At 44.7% G+C, this 23,165-nt stretch overlaps 1 protein-coding gene and 1 long non-coding RNA gene across 10 annotated transcripts in view; one reads left to right on the top strand and one right to left on the bottom strand.

The window, feature by feature from the left end:
* LOC147021654 (dual specificity protein phosphatase 22-B-like) overlaps nt 1-23,165 on the top strand; it is a 69,394-nt gene that overhangs the window by 2,725 nt on the left and 43,504 nt on the right. For 4 of the 9 annotated variants that reach the window (XR_015060878.1, XR_015060879.1, XM_085891844.1 and 1 more), the window contains exons 2-3: nt 5,743-5,932; nt 20,252-20,285. Coding sequence is in view for 7 of the 9 variants with exons in the window: in XM_085891844.1 (XP_085747970.1) it covers nt 5,743-5,932; nt 20,252-20,285 (224 nt within the window). In the remaining 2 variants the exon portion in view is untranslated. Of the gene's footprint in view, nt 1-5,742; nt 5,933-20,251; nt 20,286-23,165 lie in introns of those variants that run through there. The other 5 variants (XM_085891849.1, XM_085891847.1, XM_085891848.1 and 2 more) reach the window with 3 other exon arrangements.
* Nucleotides 13,590-20,909, bottom strand: LOC147021656 (uncharacterized). The gene is made up of 3 exons (XR_015060880.1): nt 20,759-20,909; nt 13,984-14,024; nt 13,590-13,829 (listed from the first exon to the last, which is right to left on the bottom strand). It is a non-coding gene; the product is annotated as an uncharacterized LOC147021656 (long non-coding RNA).

Below are 23,165 nucleotides of genomic sequence, written 5' to 3'. Positions count from 1 at the left end.
CAGAAATGAAGAATCAAGGTAAGACTGATATGTACGTCAAAGAAAACTCTTGTGAGGTCTTAAAATGATACAATATGTTTATACAGAGCCCTATTCACTGTTATTAAATATGTTTATAATTAAAGGTCGTAAACCGAAGCAGTTACATATTTTTAACGGCCGAAAACGTCTGGACCGACCAGACAGGCCTTCGAGTTGACCAAGGCAACTTTTTGCTTAAAACGCAGCCACACTGGCTATTAAAAGGTAGTTACATTGACTATTAAAGACAGTTACAGCGCCTATTAAAGACATTTACATTGGCTATTACGGATTAAATCAAAGACAAAGACACTGCACGACTCAGCCTGATGAAAAGTAGAACCGCCATAAGAAGATTATTGTCTTAGAACTCCAGTATTTCTTGCTCTGAAGCGGTTGCTGAACTCGGCTCTTGACTGCTGTTATTACAAAACTCAAGTCCACTATTACATGCTAACGAACCTGAATGCTACTGTGTAGTAGATCACCACAGTAAAAGCAGTGTGACACCCGCATTCACAGTTCATCGTCGGAATCATCGTCAGTTCTGCTTTCATCATCCATAAGTTCCATTTCTGCACGGGTCTGTTCATCGTTGGCACAGTTTTGACACCCACAGCACTCTGCGCAGGACAGTCCTTTTGACCGGAAAAAAACACTGGTTGGTCTCGCATTTCGTCTTCTTGCAATTACATTTCGTCGCCTCTAACAGTTCCTTCGGCGCTGGTGGTTTGTTCAGCCAGTGAACAATCAGTGCTCCGTTGCGTTCCATCCATCCATGAAATGTAGAAGGGGCTTCTATAAACCTCTCAGTCACGCGGTGGTGGATCGCAGACTGATAGTTCACTCTTTTGCAATGCAGCATCAGAGCGTCGCTTGGAGGCGGCAACTTCTGTTCTCCCAGTGACTGGTTGCAGAATAGCTTGTAGCGATCCTCATCCACACTCTTCATGGTCGGCTGATTGTACATGGCGCGGACGAATTGTTCCAGGTCGTGAATGATATTCTTATCTAGCGTGAATTCTCGACCAATGCTCCCGAAACAGGTGATGAGATGGGGACCCTTCATCATCAAGTCGAATGGCCTTGTTTTGCCCTTACTATGGAATGCACTGGTGGTATCACTTCCCGTGAAATTGTGCAAACCTATCAACGCATCGCAGACAGAACTTTTCAGGGCATTACTCAGCTTCCTAATGTCAACGACGATAATGTCCTTGGGACTTCCTGTGACCAGATGGAAATTTCGCGCCCGAATCGACTTCGAGTGAGCCAATGCCAACACAAACACATCGGTGTCGAAACTCTCTATGCGCACCGACTCTTCGTTCTGTCCCAACTGAGTGGCATGTAGCAGGAGCTTTGTGTCAGCTTCCTCATGGTCACATTCAAGTTCAGGTACTGACGACACAGTCATGACACCATTCGACGCCTTGATTTTCTCACATTTGCCGGCATGACTGACGTACAACAGCATGTCACCCAGTTTTGATGGAGAGATGTTTCTCGTCCACGATTCGACGATGAACTCTATCAACGCCTCCTTGTTGGCTCCGCTCAGGAGATAATTAGCCCACTGTTTTGGAAGGGCTTGATCACGTCTGTGGATGGTTCGTACCTGAAGATCGCCCGCCCTGCCCGCTCGTCTGGCGTGCTCCAGGCACTTGATGCTGATACTTGGGTAAGTATCAAACACCACGTCCAGTCTTGAAGATTGGTTATGTCGTGCTTTGGCCACTACGATGTTCAGCACCATCTCTTCTAGTTTGCCGAAAGTGTTATGCAGTGAACCAGCCTTTATCGGCTGAATAACGGCCATTCCATCCTCAATTGTTGCACCTTGGATAGGCCGAGCGTCCACACGGCAATCGGGCCACAGTTTCAGTATATGGTTGCGGAGTTTGGCTTTGTCCGTCTTGGCAATCGAACCATCACCGGATGCCAGCGGGAAAGATATGTTCGCCAGTGGGCATGCAAGCAGATCGTGGAGTGTTACATTGCTTTATTCGCCAATCAACAGCAGTCGTGTGAAAAGACGACGTTCATTTGCAATTTCAACCTTCGGCATCTGCTGGTGGGGAGTCGCCGACTTGCCTCGCGCCTTCAAGAAAGTTGCCAATTTGGCCTTCGAAATCGGACTGAAGAATGGGACCTCACCAGAGAGAAGCCGATCACGCATGAATTGCACGACAGCATTCTCTCCCTTGACATTCGCGTTCATCAAGTCCGCGGAAGTGGCTGGCGGTGCGATGACACCTGAACTAATATTGACGAGTTCAAGGTGAGCGCTGGAGAAAGGGTTAATCATTTGAAGTACTGTGTCCATCACTTGTACCACCACTGCTTCGTTCTTCTTCGAGCTCGACACATCCAAATCCTTTCTCGTTCAGGGCTCGTTGTGGATACCCGCCATGGACTCACATTTCCTTGCGATTTCCGCATGTGCTGGTTGGGACAGGATCCACTTCTTCACAACTGTTCTTTTCTGAGTGTAACCAATGATGCCTCCACTGGTCTTGCTGTCCCTATTTAAATTCTGCTCTATGATCTGATCACACGCAACACTACTAAATCCATAACGAGTATGCCGTTGGGCAGTCCATTTGCCGTCCATGAACGCTTGATAGGTGTCTGGGTGGGAGTGCTCTCGCCCGGCCATTTCCAGCCAGTAAACGGGTAAGTACCTTGCATAGTTTAGGTGATCATACGCAAAGTACCAGGGCATTGACGCTCTCATGATCGCAAGGTATTTCGGCCAGTTCGAAGTACGAGTTGCCCGTATAAGCTCTCATGCTAGCTCCACCATTTCCAAGTAGGGCCATGTAATGTCCACACTTTGGTGTTTGTTCAGGTCATCCCTCACCATGAGTGCTCCCGAGTATAGAACATGTAAATTGAGGTCTGAGTCACCCTGCTGTGGATCCTGGCTGGCTTCATCCTCTGAAGTTGACTCTGTTTCTGTTGTAGAGCTCCTGTCTACAACAGCAGCCTGAGCAATGAAACCAATATCAATGTCCTTCATGTACACCACTTCGCTCTCAGACATCTTTGGTGGACGATAGAAAATCATGTCTGGGTACCGTTCCTGCAGTCTTTTCTTCAGTCTTGTTGCCTGGTAGTTGGCCTTATCCTGACCTTCGCATACTCTGAGTAGGTCATTGAACATCTCACAACTTCTTCATATGTACAGATTGCTTTCCATCAATGAGTCTTACCTGGATTACTTTATCACAGAAAATGTCAAATGTTGAGTCATAGTTCACTTTCTGAGTTTGGAGTTTACTTTCACTCTGTCTGTAGTATGTGTCATTCACTTTTATTTACGGTGATAACAAACATTTACGGTGATAACAAACTGCCAGCGCCACACAGTCTTTATCCTTTATAGTTGTCATTATTCTCACATCACGTTCATCTCTCCTCTGCTCAGCAGTTTCCCTCAGCTTTCCTCCATCCTGTGTTTCTCCCAGGGACAACTGATCACGTTGAGATTTTCCTTTGACACGGAGGAATTTGTCTTTTTTCTGGCATATCACACAAATTCTTGGCAGTACACCAGCTGATTTGCGAGCCACCCTTTCTACAGAGGTTCTGAGGGATTTTCTACATATTTTGTGGTATGAGTGCCCCTCTTCTTCTAGTCCGCCCACCACCTCACTGTCTCTCGCAGAAACTGCAGTAGTCCTGGCTTCTGATTTCCTTTTCCTGGCTTCAGTACGTTTTATATGATCCTTGTTACAAAACGACGCATTGCAGAACCGGTGACAGCCGGCATCCGCAGGAGGATCAGTCATTGGCAGCAGTTTCATAATTTGATCAGCCAGCAAACGGCATTTGTTGATAGTTTCACAATCTGTGGCGTCGCACCAAGCCTTCGCACACTTACACACCTTAAGCCAGCTCTTATCCGTGAATTGCGTCACTTTCTCATCTTCCTCCCCGCCCAAGTGTGAAACAACGCATATTTGGTTGTTGAAAGACCAAAAATCACTCGATCACCAGACAACCATGAGCGCCGCCATCTTGATTTGTTGTTTCCTGGTCGTTTCCTCCACGATTACAAGCACGCCACGCCCACTTCACGGCGGTAATTTCAAATGGTAATAACTGTCGGTGTGTCAACTTGTGCATATGGAAACAAGTAGGAATTTCAATGGTGTGTTCTCATGAATGTACAGGATGAATTTCGTTTAGATTGGTGATCTGCACAACGAAACTGAACGAACCGATCCACCTCCACATGACCTATCTCTGAGTGACAGTCCCCTGCCTTACTACCGTCTTAACTCTCCTCTTCTTTACTCTCAGGCTATGGCCCCTGGTCCTATCACTGTCTCTTCTGCTGAATAATTCATCTGTACTTATTTTATCTTTACCTTTCATTATCTTAAACATCTCTATCATATCTCCTCGTAACCGCCTCCTTTCTAGCGTATAAAGCCCCGTCTCCTTCAACTGCTCCTCATAGCTGAGTCGAGCTCGGCCCGGGATCAAACTAGTAGCCTTATGCTGAACCCTCTCTATGGCATCTATGTCCTTCCAGAACTGTGGTGACCAGAACTACACACAACATTCTAGATGTGGTCTCACTAAATTCCTATACAATGTTAACACCACCTCTTTTGATTTATAAATGATCCCCCTCCGAATACAACCTAAAACACTATTTGCCTTACCTATAGCTGCCTGGCACTGTGCTGCCTGCTTACCTCCCATATCTATTACCACCCCCAGATCCTTCTTCTGTGTGACACACTCCAAAATTACCACTTGCATCATGTAATCTCTATTTTCATTGTTCTTTCCCATCCCCAACATCTTACACTTGTTCAGGTTAACTTCCATCTCCCAATCTTTTGCCCAATCCATACAAGTATCAAAACACTCTTGTATCTGTTCACCTTACCTGCTATCCACCTTACCTCCAAGCTTTGTGTCATCCAAAGCAATTTTATTATACAATTAGTCACACAAATAATTTTTATTCGGCATATGATTCGATTTTTATGTTTTTTGGGGGAGAGGGTCCTCAGCATGATCAAGTCACACTTGACCCGAACAAAGCCAATGGAAATCTGACGCAACAAACCTGGGCAGTGTATAATCAGCAGAGGCCTTCAGCTTATTATCCCAGGTTACCTTTTCAGGGTTAAATAATGTGGTGTAAAAGATAACTTTGGGAGAAAAAAAGGTATCAAAATTCAATAATCATATACACACTTGAACACTGGAGAACAAAAATCACCTTTTTGCCACTTTCAATACCCTTCCATTTAGCAGTACCTGGAAAAATATTACACCAAGAGAAGAACACCAGTAATGCGAATATATCTGTGTCGTCAGCCACCACTTGGATGTGCTTAAAAATCCTGGATGATGAGGAACTGCACACACAGGGCTTTCAGAAAGTGTTCACACCCCTTGACTTTAGTCACATCTTGTTGTGTTACAGCTTGAATTAAAAATGGATGAAATTTAAATTGTCACCGATCTCCACAAAATACCCCATAATGACAAAGTGAAAACATGTTTTTAGAGAATTTTGCAAATTTTTTAAAAATGAAGTACAGAAATATTTAATTTACGTAATTATTCAACCCCCTGAGTCAATACTTTGTAGAAGCACCTTTCGCAGCGATTACAGCTTTGAGTCTTCTTGGGTATGTCTGTATCAGATTTGCACATCTGGATTTGGGGATTTTCTTCCATTCTTCCTTGCAGATTTGCTCAAGCTCTGTCAGGTTGGATGCGGAGTGTTGGTGAACAGCAATCTTCAAGTCTTTCCACAGATTCTCAATTGGAATTCAAGTCTGGGCTTTGGCTGGGCCACTCAAGGACTTTCACGTTCTTGTTCTGAAGCGATTCCGGTGTTGCTTTGGCTGTATGCTTGGGGTCATATTATGACCTGGAGGTGGGGGGAGGGGAATGGTCCCCTTTTGCCAATATTAGTGCAGGATTGAATGAAATTGGGTTCATCAAAACAGCACGTTCAAATGGGTCATAAAACCCAGACCAGCAATATAAACCCAGACCAGCGAGCTATAAAACCAGAGAGTTGGTGTCAAAGCCACCCAATGCTCGACTGTTTATACATTTATCGTTTTTAAAAGACGAGTCTAATAATATTTTTTTATAAAGCATTGCAGTGAAGTCTGATCCAAATAATTTTAAAGCAATATATGTATTTGTATATTGTAATCAGTAAAAAATAGTGTGGTACATTAAAACATTAGAAAGGAAATAACTTGCACCAAAAACTTTAACATTTTCACGCTCACGCTGGGGGTATCACTATAGCTCTCTGTTCTTCGAACAGGCGACCTAAAAATGACCCTCCATACCAATATGCATTTACACTTACCAGGAGATCATAGTGCACTCCATTTCGCCACTCTTCTGCTTAACGTTGGTGACGGTAAAATTGAGTATGATACCGATGACGGCCTCATTCCCCTTCACGAAAATCTGGCTTCAGTGGTGAGTTCCAATAACGATTTGATAAACAGCACGTTTCATAATTTTTAGCTTACCTGGAAATAGTTCCAGGGAACTTATAGGATGGCAGGTCGTCCATCAGTCCGTCCGTTCCCATCCATCCATAAACACTTGCAACTTCTCTGAAACTACACACACGATTTTGATGAAACTTGACCACATCCTTCATCACCCGTGATGTCCCAAAGTTTATTCATGCTATTCAAAAAATCAGAGACTAAGGAGGTTTGGGGGAGGGGGAGGTGGTGGTTTGCTCCCCAAAATAGCTATTTGCTATAGCACTGGTTCATTGGTACATTTTGTTAATTCTGTCCCACGTTGATTTCCTCATCGGTGTCATTATTCAATCAGGTAAGCGTATTACCCTTATTTTTCACAAAATTATGGAGACACTGATTGGTTGTCACAACGGGCAAGACTAGCCACACAAAACGATGTTGTTCATACACTGAATCAATGGCTATTGGACCGTGTTGCTCAGTGAAGAAGTCACCTGTAAATCTATTGACACTGTTCCGGACGTGAATCAAATTGTTCACTACCCTGTCGAGTTTCTGAACATGCTACATCCTCTGGGCATGCCACCTCATGAGCTGAAATTGAAAGTCAGTACACCAACCATGTGTCTTCACAATCTGGATTCCCGAAAATTGTGCAACAGAACTCGGTTGGCCATGCGGCAGCTTACGAAAAAATCCCATAGAAGCTACGATCTCCATCGGAGAGTTCTCAGGAGAGAATGTGTTGATTCCACATACACCACTCGTTCCAGCGACTGTCCATTTGAATTCAAACGGCTCCAATTCCCGCTATCTGTCATTCGCCATGTCGATAAACAAGGAACACGGGCAAACGCTGCACCAAGCAGGACTTCATCTTGGCCAACCATGTTTTTCACATGGCCAGCTTTATGTCAAATGCTCCAGAGTTGGGACTGGAATGAATTTATTCATATGTGCATATGATGGACAAATTAGGAATGTCGTATACCTGGATGGTCTCACATAAAATAAGCCGACAATCTCCAGTCCGTCGAAGACAGGTATCCCGCCTGTACATAATAAGAAACAAAGAGGGTCAAATACAGATCCTTGAGGAACTTCATGGCTAATAGCTGTGCATGAAGAATTAGAGCTTTTACGATTGTGAATTGTTGTCTGTTGGTAAGATCATCTTTAAACCATTCAAGAGCACAACCTCCAGCACCTTAGAATTCAAGTTTGAAGAGAAGAACATTATGATCAGTCATTTAAAAGGCTGTAGACAAGTCTATTAAAACACCAGTGGTGCACAATTTGTCAGAGAGGGAATTACAAAGTAAATCTGTCAGATGAATAAGAGCCATATATGTACAGAGTGGCCACAAAGTCCCAATGCACGCAGTTGGAATTTAGTTAGAATTTATCTGTATGCTTCCTTCAATTCTCTGCACAAATTTGACTTTTTCTCCATGTTCTTCTGGACATCTTCTTCCATGTTGAGGGTTGAAGGTCATAAAAGCATCCCCTGACAGCTGTTTTGAGGTCTTCAACTGTCAAGAATCAGCTGTCCTGCTATCTTCAGCTATCCTGCTAAGAGTCAGTTATCTTCAGCTCTCCTGTAACAAGACAGTGCACCAGCATATTATGCTCTTGCAGTGAGAGAATATCTCGACGACAAATTCAGTGGACGATGAATTGGGCATGGATCTGAGATCGTGTGGCCTCCTCAAAGTCCGGACTTATCAATATGTGACAACTCGGTTTGGGGCATTGTGAAAGAGGAAATTTATCATCTCCAACTAACAACAGTTGAAGACCTGAAAACAGCTGTCAGGGGCTGCTTTTATGACCTCCAACCCTCAACATCGAAGAATATGTCCAGAAGAACATGGAGAATGAGAAGGGCACTCAGTAGAGCGCATACCTCTGCCATGCAATGCTTGATCCACGAGAACATATTGGGCCCAATACATTTTTGAAACATCATGTTTCATTCTAAATTCTGAAAAATTCTAGTAGTCGGATCCGGATTCGGATCTTCACCAAAATTTAATCAGTTCGTCCTTGTCGCACTCCAAACCTGGTCACAAAATTTCATATGGATCCGTCCACAACTTTTTGAGATATCGTGCACACACACACACACACACACACACACACACACACACACACACACACACACACACACACACACACACACACACACACACACACACACACAAGCCGGTAGGTGGCGATGGGTCGCCGAGCATGGAAACTATAAGATATAGAGCAAAATAGATGTCATATAGCGGATAGGGAATCACCTGAAGATTATGCATATCAAATCTCATCCAGTTCCATCTTCTGATAACTACTCGGTATCCATTTGAATGAAAAGTACCGAAAATGCGGTTTGAAATTGGAAATCCCCAAAGTTCGAGGGGGTGCTGTGGGTGAACAAAGATCTAAATCGAAAATCCGGCTCGATCGTTTATGCACAATATATTCCAGACGATTAGTGTGAATTTTCATGACCATCCGACCATGACCATCCATGACCATTTTTGTCAGGTCAGGTTCGATCTGTGACCTGCTACAGGTACCATGTAAACCTGTACTAACCTGTTCCATGGTCGGGTTGTCGGCGACTAAACCGTCTCCCCCACCAGGTTTTCTGGTGAGGAGGGTGTTTGGATATGGACACCCAGCAGGATTAAAAACAAAACCTGTCAAAGGGCGGAGGAGCTCCTTGTGAGCCAACGGCCATCCATATCTAGTGCCCAACTGTGTCTGCGGACGTCCTCCTGCAGTTGGGTTACTTCTTATTAGGAGGTTGGTGGCAGGATTTGCACTCCAGCCACCGTAAAACGCTTCATTCCGCAAAACGCAAAACGCAAAAAATCTGAAAACCCACTCCGTGGGAGTACCTCCTGTGCAGCTTCGCTTCGCAGGGCAGCTCACCGGATGATGGGATTGGGGCAAAGCCTTCGGGACCCCCAATCTTTGATAGGAGGGAAACCACGGGGTAACATCCCTGGGTCAGATTGCGGGAGAGTGTGTCGGAGTGGTGCTGAGGTGTCGTCCACCAGACGGCGGTCTCCTTGGGTTAACCTGAGGCGGTCCCTTCGGGTGGGTGCCTGGAATGTCCTATCCCTAAGAGAGGATGATCACCTGTCTCTGTTATCATCTGAGCTCAAGCGTTTGGACATCGGGATTGCAGCTCTCTCTGAGGTTCGGAGACCGGATTGCGGCGAGATAATGGTGGGTGGTTACACCTACTATTGGTCTGGTCGCTCTGATGGTTACCATACCCAAGGAGTTGCTGTAGCTGTGTCCAATAAGCTGACCCCAATGATAATTGAGGTAACACCGGTCAACGAGCGTATTATGAGATTAAGGATTCGTCACTCCTTAGGTGTCATTTCCCTGGTCTCCATTTATGCTCCGACTGAGGCGAGTGATCTTACCGTGAAGGACACATTCTACGCCACACTCGAGTCTGTGGTTGATCAGTGCCCCAGACGAGATACACTTCTAGTCTTGGGGGATTTCAATGCATCGACTGGAACTGATAGGGATGCTTATGAGGTCTGTGTTGGCCCCCATGCCTCAGGAACTATGAACTAGAATAGCACTAAGTTCCTTGACTTTGCAAGAACTCATGGACTTACGGTGGCTGGTTCATGGTTTCAGCGCCACAAGCTCATCGCTGGACTTGGTATTCCAACGCTGGCGGTGTGGCAAAGGAGATTGACCATGTCCTCATTGACGGTCGTTGGAGGATGATCCAGAACTGCAGGGTCTACCGGAGTGCTCAGTTCCTCAATACTGACCACAGGCTTGTTGTAGCAACTCTAAAGCTGCACCTTAAATCCTGGAGAATGGTACCATCCCAGCCTAGGGTGGATGTTGCCAAGCTCAGGGATGAGAGAGTAGCTGAGGAGTTTGCGAACAGGCTGAGTGGACACTTGGGGGGTCTGGGTGCTTTGGGGGGTCCTGAAGAGTTGTGGAGCACCTTCAAGACCACCGTCCTTGATGTTGCCGGTGGATGCCTTGGAGTTCACCGCAGGGCAAAGAAGAATTTTGTCTCTCAAGGGACACTGGATACCATTGACCAGAGTCGCAGGGCCAGGCTGAATGGCAGAGCTGAGCTGTTCAGGGAGCTGAGGCGTAAAACTGTACGTGCACTGAGGGTGGACAAGGAGGCCTATGTGCGAGGAATCTGTGAGGGGTAGAGCATCACCTGTTGACAGGTGATTCTCGTCCCGCTTACAGGGGAATTCGCGGACATGCCCATCCAAGCCCATCCCTCGGAGCACTGCAGTTCGAGCAGAGAGTGGTAGGCTCTTGACAGAGCAGTCTGAAGTGAAGGCCCGCTGGGCCGGTTACTTTGAGCGGTTGTACCAGGCTGATCCCCCAGCTGTCGAGTTGGACGTCAAGGGTGTTACAATCCCTGCTGCTGACCCTCGAATCAACTGTGGTCCACCATCGCCAGTGGAAACACGGGCTGCGGTGAACCAGTTGAAACGGGGCAAAGCTCCAGGGATCTGTGGCATCCATGCCGAACTTCTCAAGGCTGGTGGAAATGCTGCACTGGGCAGGGGGCAAGCAGTTTTGTGCTCTGCCTGGAACACAGGCATCATCCCAACTGACTGGAAGAGGGGCCTTGTTGTCCCTCTCTGGAAAGGGAAGGGTGATCGCCAAGACTGCAACAACTACCGAGGGGTGACGCTGCTCTCAGTGCGGGGCAAGGTCTTTGCTCGGATAATTCTTGATAGGGTTCGCCACCATCTGCTTGAGCACCAGCGTCCAGAGCAGTCAGGCTTTACACCAAAGAGGTCAACGATTGACCGTATCCTTGCACTTCGTGTCCTCACCGAACGCAGACGAGAGTTTCGGCAGGGGCTGCTTGCAGCCTATGTTGATCTCTGTAAAGCGTTCGATTCAGTGAATCGGGATGTCCTCTGGAGGATTCTTGGTCTTCGTGGGGTGCCACCAAAACTGATCGATCTGATGTCTGAACTCTACTCTGGTACTGAGAGTGCTGTGAAGTGTGGTGGTACCATCTCTGACTTATTTCCAGTTGTTACTGGAGTTCGTCAGGGGTGTGTACTTGCCCCCACACTTTTCAGCACTTGTATGGACTGGATTTTTGGGAGGATGTCGGAGAGATCAAGTTGCGGTGCATCGTTTGGCAATGTCAAGATCTCAGACCTTGATTTTGCAGATGATGCAGTCATCTTTGCGGAGACTTTAGACATCCTCTTGGGGGCCCTCGAGGTGCTGAATGAGGAGTCGGAGCCGTTGGGATTACGGATTTCTTGGGTCAAAACAAAGATCCAGGCTTTCGGTGACATCTTGGATGCTGCTGTCCTGTCTGTGTCTGTTTGTGGTGAGGATGTTGAGGTCGTGGATAGATTCACTTACCTTGGCAGTGATATTCATGTCTCCGCAGGTTGTGAGCCGGAGGTCAATAGACGTCTGGGTCGGGCCTGGGGAGTCATGGATTCACTGGATCATGGGGTGTGGCGCTGCCGGTACCTGTGCGGGAGGACGAAAGTCCGAGTCTTCAGGTCCTTGGTACTTCCAGTCTTGCTCTATGGGTGCGAGACTTGGACTTTGACCAAGGATCTGAGACGGAGACTTAATTCCTTTGGTACCAGGTGTCTTCGGAGAATCCTTGGCTATCGCTGGTCGGATTTTGTGTCCAACGAGCGGTTGCTGAGAGAGACTCGGATGAGATTTGTTACCTGCATAGTCCGTGAGCGTCAGCTGCGGCTGTATGGACATGTGGCTCGTTTTCCTGACGCTGATCCTGCTCACCAGATTCTCTCAGCGAGGGAGTCTCATGAGTGGAGGAGGCCAGTGGGCCGACCACGTGCCTCATGGTTGCAGCAGGTTGACCATCATCTCAAGGAGATGGGGATGGGCCTGGCATCTGCCTGGGGGATGGCCAGACGGAGGCCCCTGGAGTACCGGCGGAAAGTGTACGCAGCGACGCGCTGTTCTGGCACATGCTCCCATACCTGACCTGACCTGATCCGACCATAACCCTAGGAGGAGTAGCATTTCGCACGAAGGCACCTCCAGCTCTCGCATATTGAAGATTTTTGCACCAATTGACCTTTGACCCCTGACCTAAGCGAAATCGGTCAATATGTCCTGAGGCAAAGTTGTAGTACTCATTGAGTACCATGAACCTGCAAAGTTTCATTCGTATCGATGCACTCACCTGGTTGCTAGGGGGCCTTCAATTTTCACGCATACCCTAATTGTAGGGGGCGCTGCAGGTAAAGTATTCCATACATCACAAAAACCAGAATATATTTGATAGAGCATCACCAGTAGATCATTCGTGCCAAATTTAATAACCCTTCGTGGGATAATGGCTTTCGGAATTGATTTCGCGTGAACGGTACCGATTTTGAAGGTTTTTCCGTTGTTGCTCGGGAACCAAAGCGTCCCTAGCAACCATTACAATTTCCAAAGCACTAGGTCATAAGATGTACCTACCACCCGAGTTTGGTCAAAATTCGCCCACGTTTACTACCAATTATGCTGATGACAAACGAACAAACATCCAAACAAACAGATAGAATTACTGACAATAAGGGTCACCTATTTCGGTGACCCAACAGAAAGGGGTGAAAACATAACCTCCTTTAATGAAGCTAATTCAAATTTGTGCGGAGAATGGAAGCAAGCATACAGAAAAATTCTAACTAAATTCTAACTGCGTGCATAGGGACTTTGTGGCCACTCTGTACGGTGCTTCATACAATAGCCAAACTGTTGAACAAATATAATGTTAAAGTTGGGGGTAAATTTAAACCGACAATTATAAAACAAGTGTCTCCAAATTTTTAGAAAAACACAGGAAAACAGGTGTCTAATACTTGAAAATGGCTTGACAATATCATCATCGAATTTTAAAAAACTCAGCGATGACTAATTTTTACCACTGTAAATGGTTTGCAATAGTTAAAAGTTTGGTTCATGAGGGGTTGGTTTATTTCACTCTTGTAAACAGGTTTGACAGTTGCTAACAACAGGACAGGAAGATGAAGAAAATAAAGACACTGAGAAAAACAAAGGTGTGGAAATATTTTAATCTTCAATGGTGCAATACATGACTGATTCTGTCAGGTCCTGTCTCAGGAAACATGTTTGACAGTTGTTGTCCACAGGACAGGAAGATGATGAAAATAATGACATAGAAGTGCACTCGCTGGAGCGCACACCTCTGCCTGGATCCGGATCTTCACCAAAATCTAATCATTTCGTTCTGGTCACATGCCGAACCTCTCCATAAAATTTCATCCGGATCTGTCCACAACTTTTTGAGATATCCTGCACACAAACAGACAAAGAAACAGACAGAAAGGGGTGCAAACAGAAAAAAATTATAGTTACTAGAAGCACCTGCTCCCTTCGGGAGCCGTCAAGGGGGTCATGTTATTATATTTATGCCTATTTTACTCCAAGGGGTCCCAGGATTACACACCCAAAAAATGGTTGCGATCGGTTTAGCCGTTTTTGTGGTACCTGGGAACAGACAGACAGACAGATGGTGAATTATAGGAGGATGATATGATATACCATTCAATATTAACGCAAAGTAAAGGGAACAAATTTACCATTGAAGCTTTTTCAGCCAATTTGTTATTTCTGTTCAGTAAGACATATAAATATATATTTATATATAATGACCATGTATGAAGCATGTGGACATCCCCATCTTTCAGCTCCTCACTACTAAAGTATACCATTTAAAATAGATGTCTCTTGATCTACTGTTATGGATGCCACATGTATCGGCTGGCAGGATCACCAATATGTATTCGCATTTCCGTTTGAGCTGTCTGGCTTGATTTTGAAGTCAGGTGGATGTTAAACTTGGTGTCCCATCTGTTAGCATTCACTGGATGAAGTTAAAGATCCCACGGTGTCCTTCGTGAAGAGGAAGTGAATTATCGCCAGCACCCTAAACGAATTCCTGCGCAAATCTACAAGATTTTGTTTCCACGCCCATTGTTACCGCACAGCCGCACTTCAAGGATGATGTTAACCAGCGAGTGAATGAAGAATTGAATCCGAGTCCAACATACATTTGTTAACAACTGCCACCCACTCTTACTTTCATGGTCCCAATTAATCCCACCTTTCTGTGGGATCAGCCACCAACTATTTACTCTCCACACCCTCCATCTTAAGCATCATTTCTCTGCACCCACATTTCTCCCATGCATGTGCCTCTCCACTTTCGTCTTCCACATCATTTTTGTCCACCCCTTGACCTCCTGCCAACTGCCTCCATAACAAAGACTTGCTTAATGGCATCCCCATGCTCTCCTCTGAGCACATGCCCCAACCAACACAGATGTGCCTTTTTGCTCATTTCCCTTATTCCTACCCACCTCTTGGTATCTGAATTCCTCTTCCTTTCCATCAGAGACAGTGCAGGATTTAGACTCGGTGAGGCCCTAAGCTGTATAAAGCTTAGAGGCCCCTTGTTAAAAAATTACAACAGAAGGTCTCACAAAAATTGAAAACATATATGCCTTTTAATTATTTCTCAAATCATCCAAAATAGATTCTCTTACTCCATTAGCCATAAGCTGAATAAGTTCATCACATATTATCTTTGACAAATATGAAGGAGACCCAGATCCTCTTTCCATCTTGTTTTATGTGGTTGGAAAGAAATGGATCAAACTTAGCAATTAATTCTAACAGGCCAAGGTAGTTGCCATTATTTGGCGATTTGGCGGCTTCGTAGTGATTTTTCATCATGATGGTTTCCCGCACCAAGCTAGCAGTTCTTTAGGCCTCATTCACACATTTTTACACGTCTTCTCACATTTTTTGAGGCCCCTGTGGATTCTGAGGCCCAAAGCTGTAGCTTGTTTAGCGTATGCCTAAATCCGGCACTGATCAGAGAGATCCCCAACGGCCTTTTCAGCACCCCACATCTCTGTCCCTGTAGCACTCTCTTCTCAAGGCCCAGGCCTATTCTCTTGCCACATACAAAATAACAGGTCTTATTAGCCCGTACCCCATGCAGCAGGAGACGGGGTTTTGCAATCACTTTTGTATCCGTGTGTCTAGTAACCTTTTCACCGTTTGAGCTTTTGTCATCAAATTTTCAACAAAGCTTTATCATGAGAATATGGAGAAGACAAATTAATAATTTGGTCAGAAGGTCAAAGGTCAGCACAAGTGCGTCACCAGTGGGGGAAGGAGGGTGCATGGGGTGCAAGCCCGCCCACCCCTTTTGCCTGTGATATATATATATATATATATATATATATATATATATATATATATATATATATATATATATATATATATATGTATATATATATGTATATATATGTATATGTATATGTATATATATGTATATGTATATATATGTATATGTATATATATATATAGTCATCCCCCGTTTATCACGGGGTTACGTTCCAACCCCCTCCCCCCCGTGATAAGTGAAAATCCGCGATGAATGGATGCCTCCCCAAAAAACACGATCTATTTTTTTATATAAACACGATTGGGTTTGATTTCTATATTGCGAATGTTAAACGCTGGGCGGTGTATTAACACGATTGGATTTGATTTATATCGAGTGAATATTAAACGCTGGGCGGTGTATAAACACGATTGGGTTTGATTTCTATATTGTGAATATTAAACGCTGTGCGGTGTATAAACACGATTGGGTTTGATAGGCTCCTGATGTTGGCTTCGTCTTTCTTGATGTGGCGTATGGTCAATTCATTCAAACCATAATGGCGTCCAACTGCGGCAAACCTTTTTCCTTCCCGAAGCATATATCGAGCACCTTAACCTTCTCCTGAAGCGTCAGGACCTTCCTCTGGCGCTTCGGTTCCTTGCCAGAATCCTTACAAGGTGCAGGGCGTTTGGGCGGCATCGTGGGGCTTGGCGAAAAAAACGTAGAAAATGTTCGAAGTTCACAAGCGAAACTTTGTCTCGTGCGTTGTGTGACTGGTCGAGCGCCACGCGTTATAATTTATTGCTTAAATAATTTATGTTTTATATATTATTACCGCGATATACCGGGGGGAATCAGCAGAAAAAATAGTAATGTTCCAAGGGAAAATCCGCGATGAATCGGGGGCGCGATAGGTGAACCGCGATATAGCGGGGTTTACTGTATGTATATATATATATATATATATATATATATATATATATATATATATATATATATATATATATATATATATATATATATATATATATATATATATATATATATATATATATATATATATTTTTTTTTGAAATCTCTTGTGACTTTTTCCATTGTGTAGCAGCAGATAAGGCCATTCAGGCTTGCACACTTTCATCGTGTCCATACCAGCAGAATATACCGCATCACAGTGTTTTCAACCGATATGGTGACTGCAAATGATCGTTCTGTTGGACGAATTTCGGAAAAGCCATTACACCAATGTTAATTCATGTGGGGCGAAGATTGCTCGTATTAGAAGATCGTTCAGCACAACACGTGGCTTTTATCACGTGACACCAGATTTGCATTGCACGGCATAGACAGTCGACATCGTTCTGGTGGTGGTCATATGGCAGCTTAGCTGCCGGGGAAGCTATCATTTATTGAAGCGCGACTGTGTCGCTGATGCAGTGCCCCTCTACCAGTACACACACTGGAACTGGTATTCATTTCGCTGACCGCGGAAGGATGACAGGCTGAGTCAACCCCCTGGTGTATTAATTCAGCGGCCAACTGGGCTTGAACTCAGGACCCTAGGATCCCAAGCCGCCACCCTAAAGGCCCTGTCACACCTTGACGTTTTAGCCAGCGTATGCCGACGTATGAAAAAGTTGGCGAATACGCTGGCACACGTCGAATACGTTATGGGTAAGTTTTGTATACTTTAAGAGCACGCTGAAGCACGCTGGCATACGTCGTGGTACGCCGAGCTCGTCGACAAATTTTGTGCATGCTCAAATTTTTTCGACGTATGACGCACACATTCCGCGTACACTGGCCATAAGTTGTAGGCACGTTATGCGATCGTTGACACACGTCGACACACCTTACTTGTAAGTTACTCATAAGTTGAAACACGTCGAGGTAATGTCTAGCATACCTGAAACTTATTTCTAACCTATGAGTGACGTGCTTTGAACCTATGAGTAAAGTATCTCCAGCGCATATTGACGTATGTAGATGTATTTGACGTCTTCCAGGCGACCACAGAACTTACTGAACGTGTTTCCAACTTGCATCTACCGTATAATGGCGTTTTGGCAGCGTTAAAGGGAATTGGTATATAAAAATGGGCTTCACAGGAGGAACCCGTCAGTGTTCCAGACTCCATGGTGAGTAGATGTCCATGTCATCCGAGAGATGGAGGATCTGGCAAGGCTGAGATGACAATACCTACTAGCTGTCCTCCAACATCAACATGACCTCATCGATTTGACACAGTACCAGTTATGTGCCAATAGAGCCAGGAGAAGAAGAGGTGAACGGAGGAGAAGGAACTGGGTGAGACCATGGATCGGGAGGCGATGGCAGTTTGGCATGTATGACCAGCTCATGATGGGACTCCGTAACGAGGACCATGAATCGTCGAGCGGCAGCCTTTTACTAGGCTACGCCACGTGATCGTCGGCGATATGCTGCCGCGCTATGTATAAGTTAGACTATCGTTGGGCATAAGTTGTGAACACCAACAACACGCTAAGCATTCGTTGGTATAAGTTATCTATAAGTTATCGAAACGTTCTGTGTACGTTACTAATACGTTATGCATACGTCCAACTCGTTATTATATGCCCAAAACTGAAAAAAACATCAACAGTTCAGTGTACGCCAGCGTTTTAGATAAATTTTGATACGTTGCCATACACTGGCTAAAACGTCAAGGTGTGACAGGGCCTTAACCACTGAGCCAACACCAGGCTGACATCATTCAGGCTTTACATGTCAGGCTCATCTCTATTTGTGTGATCTTGTCTCGTTTTATGGTAGATTTGACTCTTAATAAGTTGTATTATACATTCCATGCAAGTACAATCTGGATATTTGTGAAATTGTAGCTTGAATATTGTGTTTTCTACCTTGGCTGGTTGGGGGACATGACCATGTCCTCTCTCCCTAGCACAAGTTGGGGTTGTGACTCTCCCGAGCACAAGTGAAGGATGTTGTGATCAGTCATTTAGCTGCTAAGAAAATCTGGACAGTTCAAATTAAGAGTAAATGCCGACCATAGAATCAGTGTAAAACAGGTGTGCCGTGTTACTTATGAAAGGCTAAAGTTCTTTATGAATTCTGTGCTGTGAGATTTTGGTACCCTGTGCCTTTTTTAGTGTGACCCCACAGTGTTTTCAGATGTTGAAGTAAAATATATGCAATTGTCATAGTGTAATATTTGTTGATTTATAACCGCAAAAATTAATGGGAACTCAGCACAGACAATTCAACAGCAACAACAACAACAATTCAATTCAACAATTTCAACATGGCGGATCAGAAGACATGTAAGAGCTGGCTGTGGTATCCCGGCCGGATGTGGATCGTCACCAAAATAGAATCAATTCTTCCTTGTCACTCACCCAACCTGCCCAACAAGTTTTGTCAAAAAAAAAAATCTGTCCACGAGGTTTTGAGCTATCGTGCTATATATTGTTTGTGGCCCTCTGTCTCAATGGTGAAGAATCACTGAAAATAATTCTCGAATCCGGATCTTCACCAGAATTTAATCAATTCTTCCTTGTAACACACACAATATGTCCACACAGTTTTGTCTGAATTCACATTTCCACAGAAATACAAATGTGAATGTGATGATGGATTGGTTGTTTTTTTTCAGCTTGATAAGACAGTTGAAAATTTGCAAAGCCCACGAGATATTCCAATCCCAAATAGTCTCTCGAGTGTGAGAAATGATTGTATCGAAGCCTGTCATTTCAAATTTTCCAGGGGAGTGGGGTATCCCAAGGATCCCCCTCTCTCTGGGCCCACCGTATTGCTGGGACAATGAAACGCTGTCCAGTCTTCTGGATTGGCACACCCTCCCCCTGAGGAAATCCTGGCGACAGGCCTGCAGCATCACATAAAATAGTCAATTCTCGTCCAATTGACCTGAAATTTTAAAGAATTGGCATATTGGATTACTGAATTGGTTCACCAATCAAAGGCGGGAAGGCAATTATTTTGTTTTAGGTCAAGGTCAAAAATTGCCAATTTCCATCTCATTGACTTAAATTTTTTTTTTAGCAGTGTTTGCATTTTGGGCCATTGAAGCCGATTGCTTTCGAGGTCATAAGGTCAAGCTCGCCTAAAATCGTCATTTTTTTTTTGTATTTTATTTTTTCGCTGTTTTTGTTATGTTTATCACACAGAAGAAGAAAAACAAATCCAAATACAAAGTGGATGCTTTGCATTTTCAGATGCTTTCTGCTTACCATTTCGTTCATATTTGCTCTTAACCTAACTGGATTCTTTGATCATGTATCACAACATATACACCCTCCACCTTTATGTTCCTATATCCCTATCTTACCCCACACCCCCTCTCTCATTATCTATCTTTCTCCCTCTCTACAACTGCCCCCCCCTCCGACCTCCAAAATAGAACGTAGGTACTTTTAATCTCATCCTTTTGATGATTCGCATGCAATTGAGAAAACAGGTACGTGAACATCCAAAGTACATGTTCTTAAATAGTCTCCATTCGATGTTTTTAATGTTCCTGAATGCATTCCTTCCTTTGCAGATTATCGATGGACTGTACCTTGGAAATTATCATGGTAAGACGAATTTTGCATGTCATATCTGCAGCATCATCTTTTGCATGATGTCAACTGACTGCTGAGACAATGAACTGGAAAACGAGAGCATGAAAGCGTTAAAATTAATTTCATTTCTCTCGAGCTGCGCTCGTCAATCCAATCCTTCCATGCATCCTCATTCTTTCCTTATCATTTGAAATGTGAAACTCCCTTTCCCATAATTCCTTTACCTCCCTGTAAGATTTTGCATGTTCACACTAAAGTGTGACATAGTCCAGGTGATGTCTCTCGATTGAACAATCACATTCAGTTTTGGTCACGACATCTGAAGAACTCAGCACATTGCCGATGTTGAGGTCACGGAGAGATTCACTTACCTTGGCAGTGATATTCATCTATCTGCTGGCTGTAAGCTAAAGGTCACGAGACATCTGAGTCAGGCCTGGGGAGTCATGGAATTACTGGATCATGGCGTGTGGCACTGTCGGTACCTGTGCAGGAGGACGAAAGTCTGAGTGTTCAGGTCCTTCGTGCTTCCAGTCTTGCTCTGCAGATGTGAGACTTGGACTCTGACCAGGGATCTGTGAAAGAGACTTAATTCCTTTTAGGCCATCAGCCGGAAGCTGTATCTTGCAGTTTCGTTCCACTCATCAGGGGGGTGGGGGGGTGGTAGACAAAACCTTGATAATATGATAGTATATATCCAAAAACATACGTATCCAAAAGTTATCCACTCAAATCGCTGCAGTTATTGTGTATTTTCATCTTGAAAATCGATGCATTCTCCGCGCTCTCTCTAATTTGAATTTTCTCCACTCGGATCACGTGTGGGCCACCTGACGCCTCGACAGCCAATAGATCGGCTGTCATGTGACCAGCGAAGTTGTCCAAGATGGCAGTTTCCTGCAGGAAGGAAATCACCGGCAGCTGATCTGCGATTTTTGATGAATATGGCCAGTGAGGACGCTCCCCCGTGTATTATTCACCAGGACAATGGAGCGAACGAAGAAGTCAAAAGTTTTACGTCTGTAAGATGGGATAAATGGAGAGAAAGTGTCAACAAATGGCTCGTCTTAGACTGTCACGAACGACGTTTTGCCGAGAGTGCTGGCGCAGGAGGACTAACTTCGATCATGGGCCTATTGTACCCGGAGTGCCGGTGTAAAAATTTCAAGTTACCCCCTTTCAAGTTACCTCCCGGTAATCTGAAATCTATTTCAAGTTACCCCCGGGGGTAGCTTGAAATCGATTTCATCCTACCCCCTACAATTTCAGATTACCCCCCTCAAAACATTTATTTATGTTGTTTATTTACAAAAAATAGTAATTTAATTGATATTGAAAACGAATTCGGGAAAAACCATTGACCACGTGACAGCTTGTAAAGAGTTTGCAATGAATTTTGATTTTATTATGAATGATTTTATTTTAATATTGTTATTAATTGAAATCAGTATTTCTCATACAGTTATAGTTTTTTTCCACTTTTTTATGAAATCCTTCTTCGACATATTGGATACAAATAGACAAACTGGTTCATCTTTTTGACCAACTCAGACTATCTTCTATCTATAATTCCAGCAATCTCTGTGTGTCTGTGTCTGTGTCTGTGTCTGTGACCGCTGTTTCTCGACAACCGCTGGTCCGATCTCATTTAAACTTGTCAGCTATATTGCTGGGGACCTGAGGATGTGCCTTTTCAAGGTTTGATATTAATCGGACAAGTGCCTCCCAAGTTATGGCCATTTATTTACCAACCAATGACAAGGCACGTTGCTGCGTGGACGTGGCCGATGGGGAAGGGAAACTGAGCCGCGTTCCCCATTATGGGTTACAACGTCCGGGCTTCCGGAGAGTGATGACTTCGTGTATTCTAATAATATAATTTCTCGATTTCTTATGCGCATTCATGGATAAACACAATGCCCCAAGTTATGATCGTTTTAATATTAGACGGTGCATAAATTTCGGTAACATCAGAGTGAGCTGGTATGCTCCGAACCAGGAAGTAAATTTTTTTTCTCTCTCTTCTTTTCTCTTTTTGTTTTTCCTTGCGATGACATTGCGAAAAGGCGAAATACGTTGGAGCTAATTGAATAATTGGCCATTAAAACTAAATTGCGAATAATCGTAACTGCGATATGCGAACTTCCGGGCCACGCACGTACGGGCACGCGAGAGCAAAGAAATGGCCTGTGTGGTTGTTGTTTGTTGCTCGCGGTTTGCATATTTATTTATTTATTCATTTATTTTTTACGGGCACGTACTTGTATTTACAATTATGGAAACAACGCAATAAAATCAATGTATAAGTTCCCCCTCTGTGCCCAGTGTTTCCCCATCTGTGCCCAGTGTTTCCCCATTTGTACCCAGTGTTTCCCCATCTGTGCCCAGTGTTTCCCCATCTGTGCCCAGTGTTTCCCCCTCTGTGCCCAGTGTTTCCCCCTCTGTGCCCAGTGTTTCCCCCTCTGTGCCCAGTGTTTCCCCCTCTGTGCCCAGTGTTTCCCCCTCTGTTCCCAGTGTTTCCCCCTCTGTTCCCAGTGTTTCCCCCTCTGTTCCCAGTGTTTCCCCCTCTGTTCCCAGTGTTTCCCCCTCTGTTCCCAGTGTTTCCCCCTCTGTTCCCAGTGTTTCCCAGTGTGTCCCCCTCTGTTCCCAGTGTTTCCCCCTCTGTGCCATGTTTCCCCCTCTGTGCCATGTTTCCCCCTCTGTGCCCAGTGTTTCCCCCTCTGTGCCCAGTGTTTCCCCCTCTGTGCCCAGTGTTTCCCCCTCTGTGCCCAGTGTTTCCCCCTCTGTTCCCAGTGTTTCCCCCTCTGTGCCCAGTGTTTCCCCCTCTGTTCCCAGTGTGTCCCCCTCTGTTCCCAGTGTGTCCCCCTCTGTTCCCAGTGTGTCCCCCTCTGT

The sequence above is a fragment of the Eptatretus burgeri genome, chromosome 8 (assembly GCF_056783735.1).
Source record: "Eptatretus burgeri isolate ZD-2024b chromosome 8, Ebu_testis_v1, whole genome shotgun sequence".
Lineage (NCBI taxonomy): Eukaryota > Metazoa > Chordata > Myxini > Myxiniformes > Myxinidae > Eptatretus > Eptatretus burgeri.
This window is presented reverse-complemented; position numbering and strand designations above follow the sequence as displayed.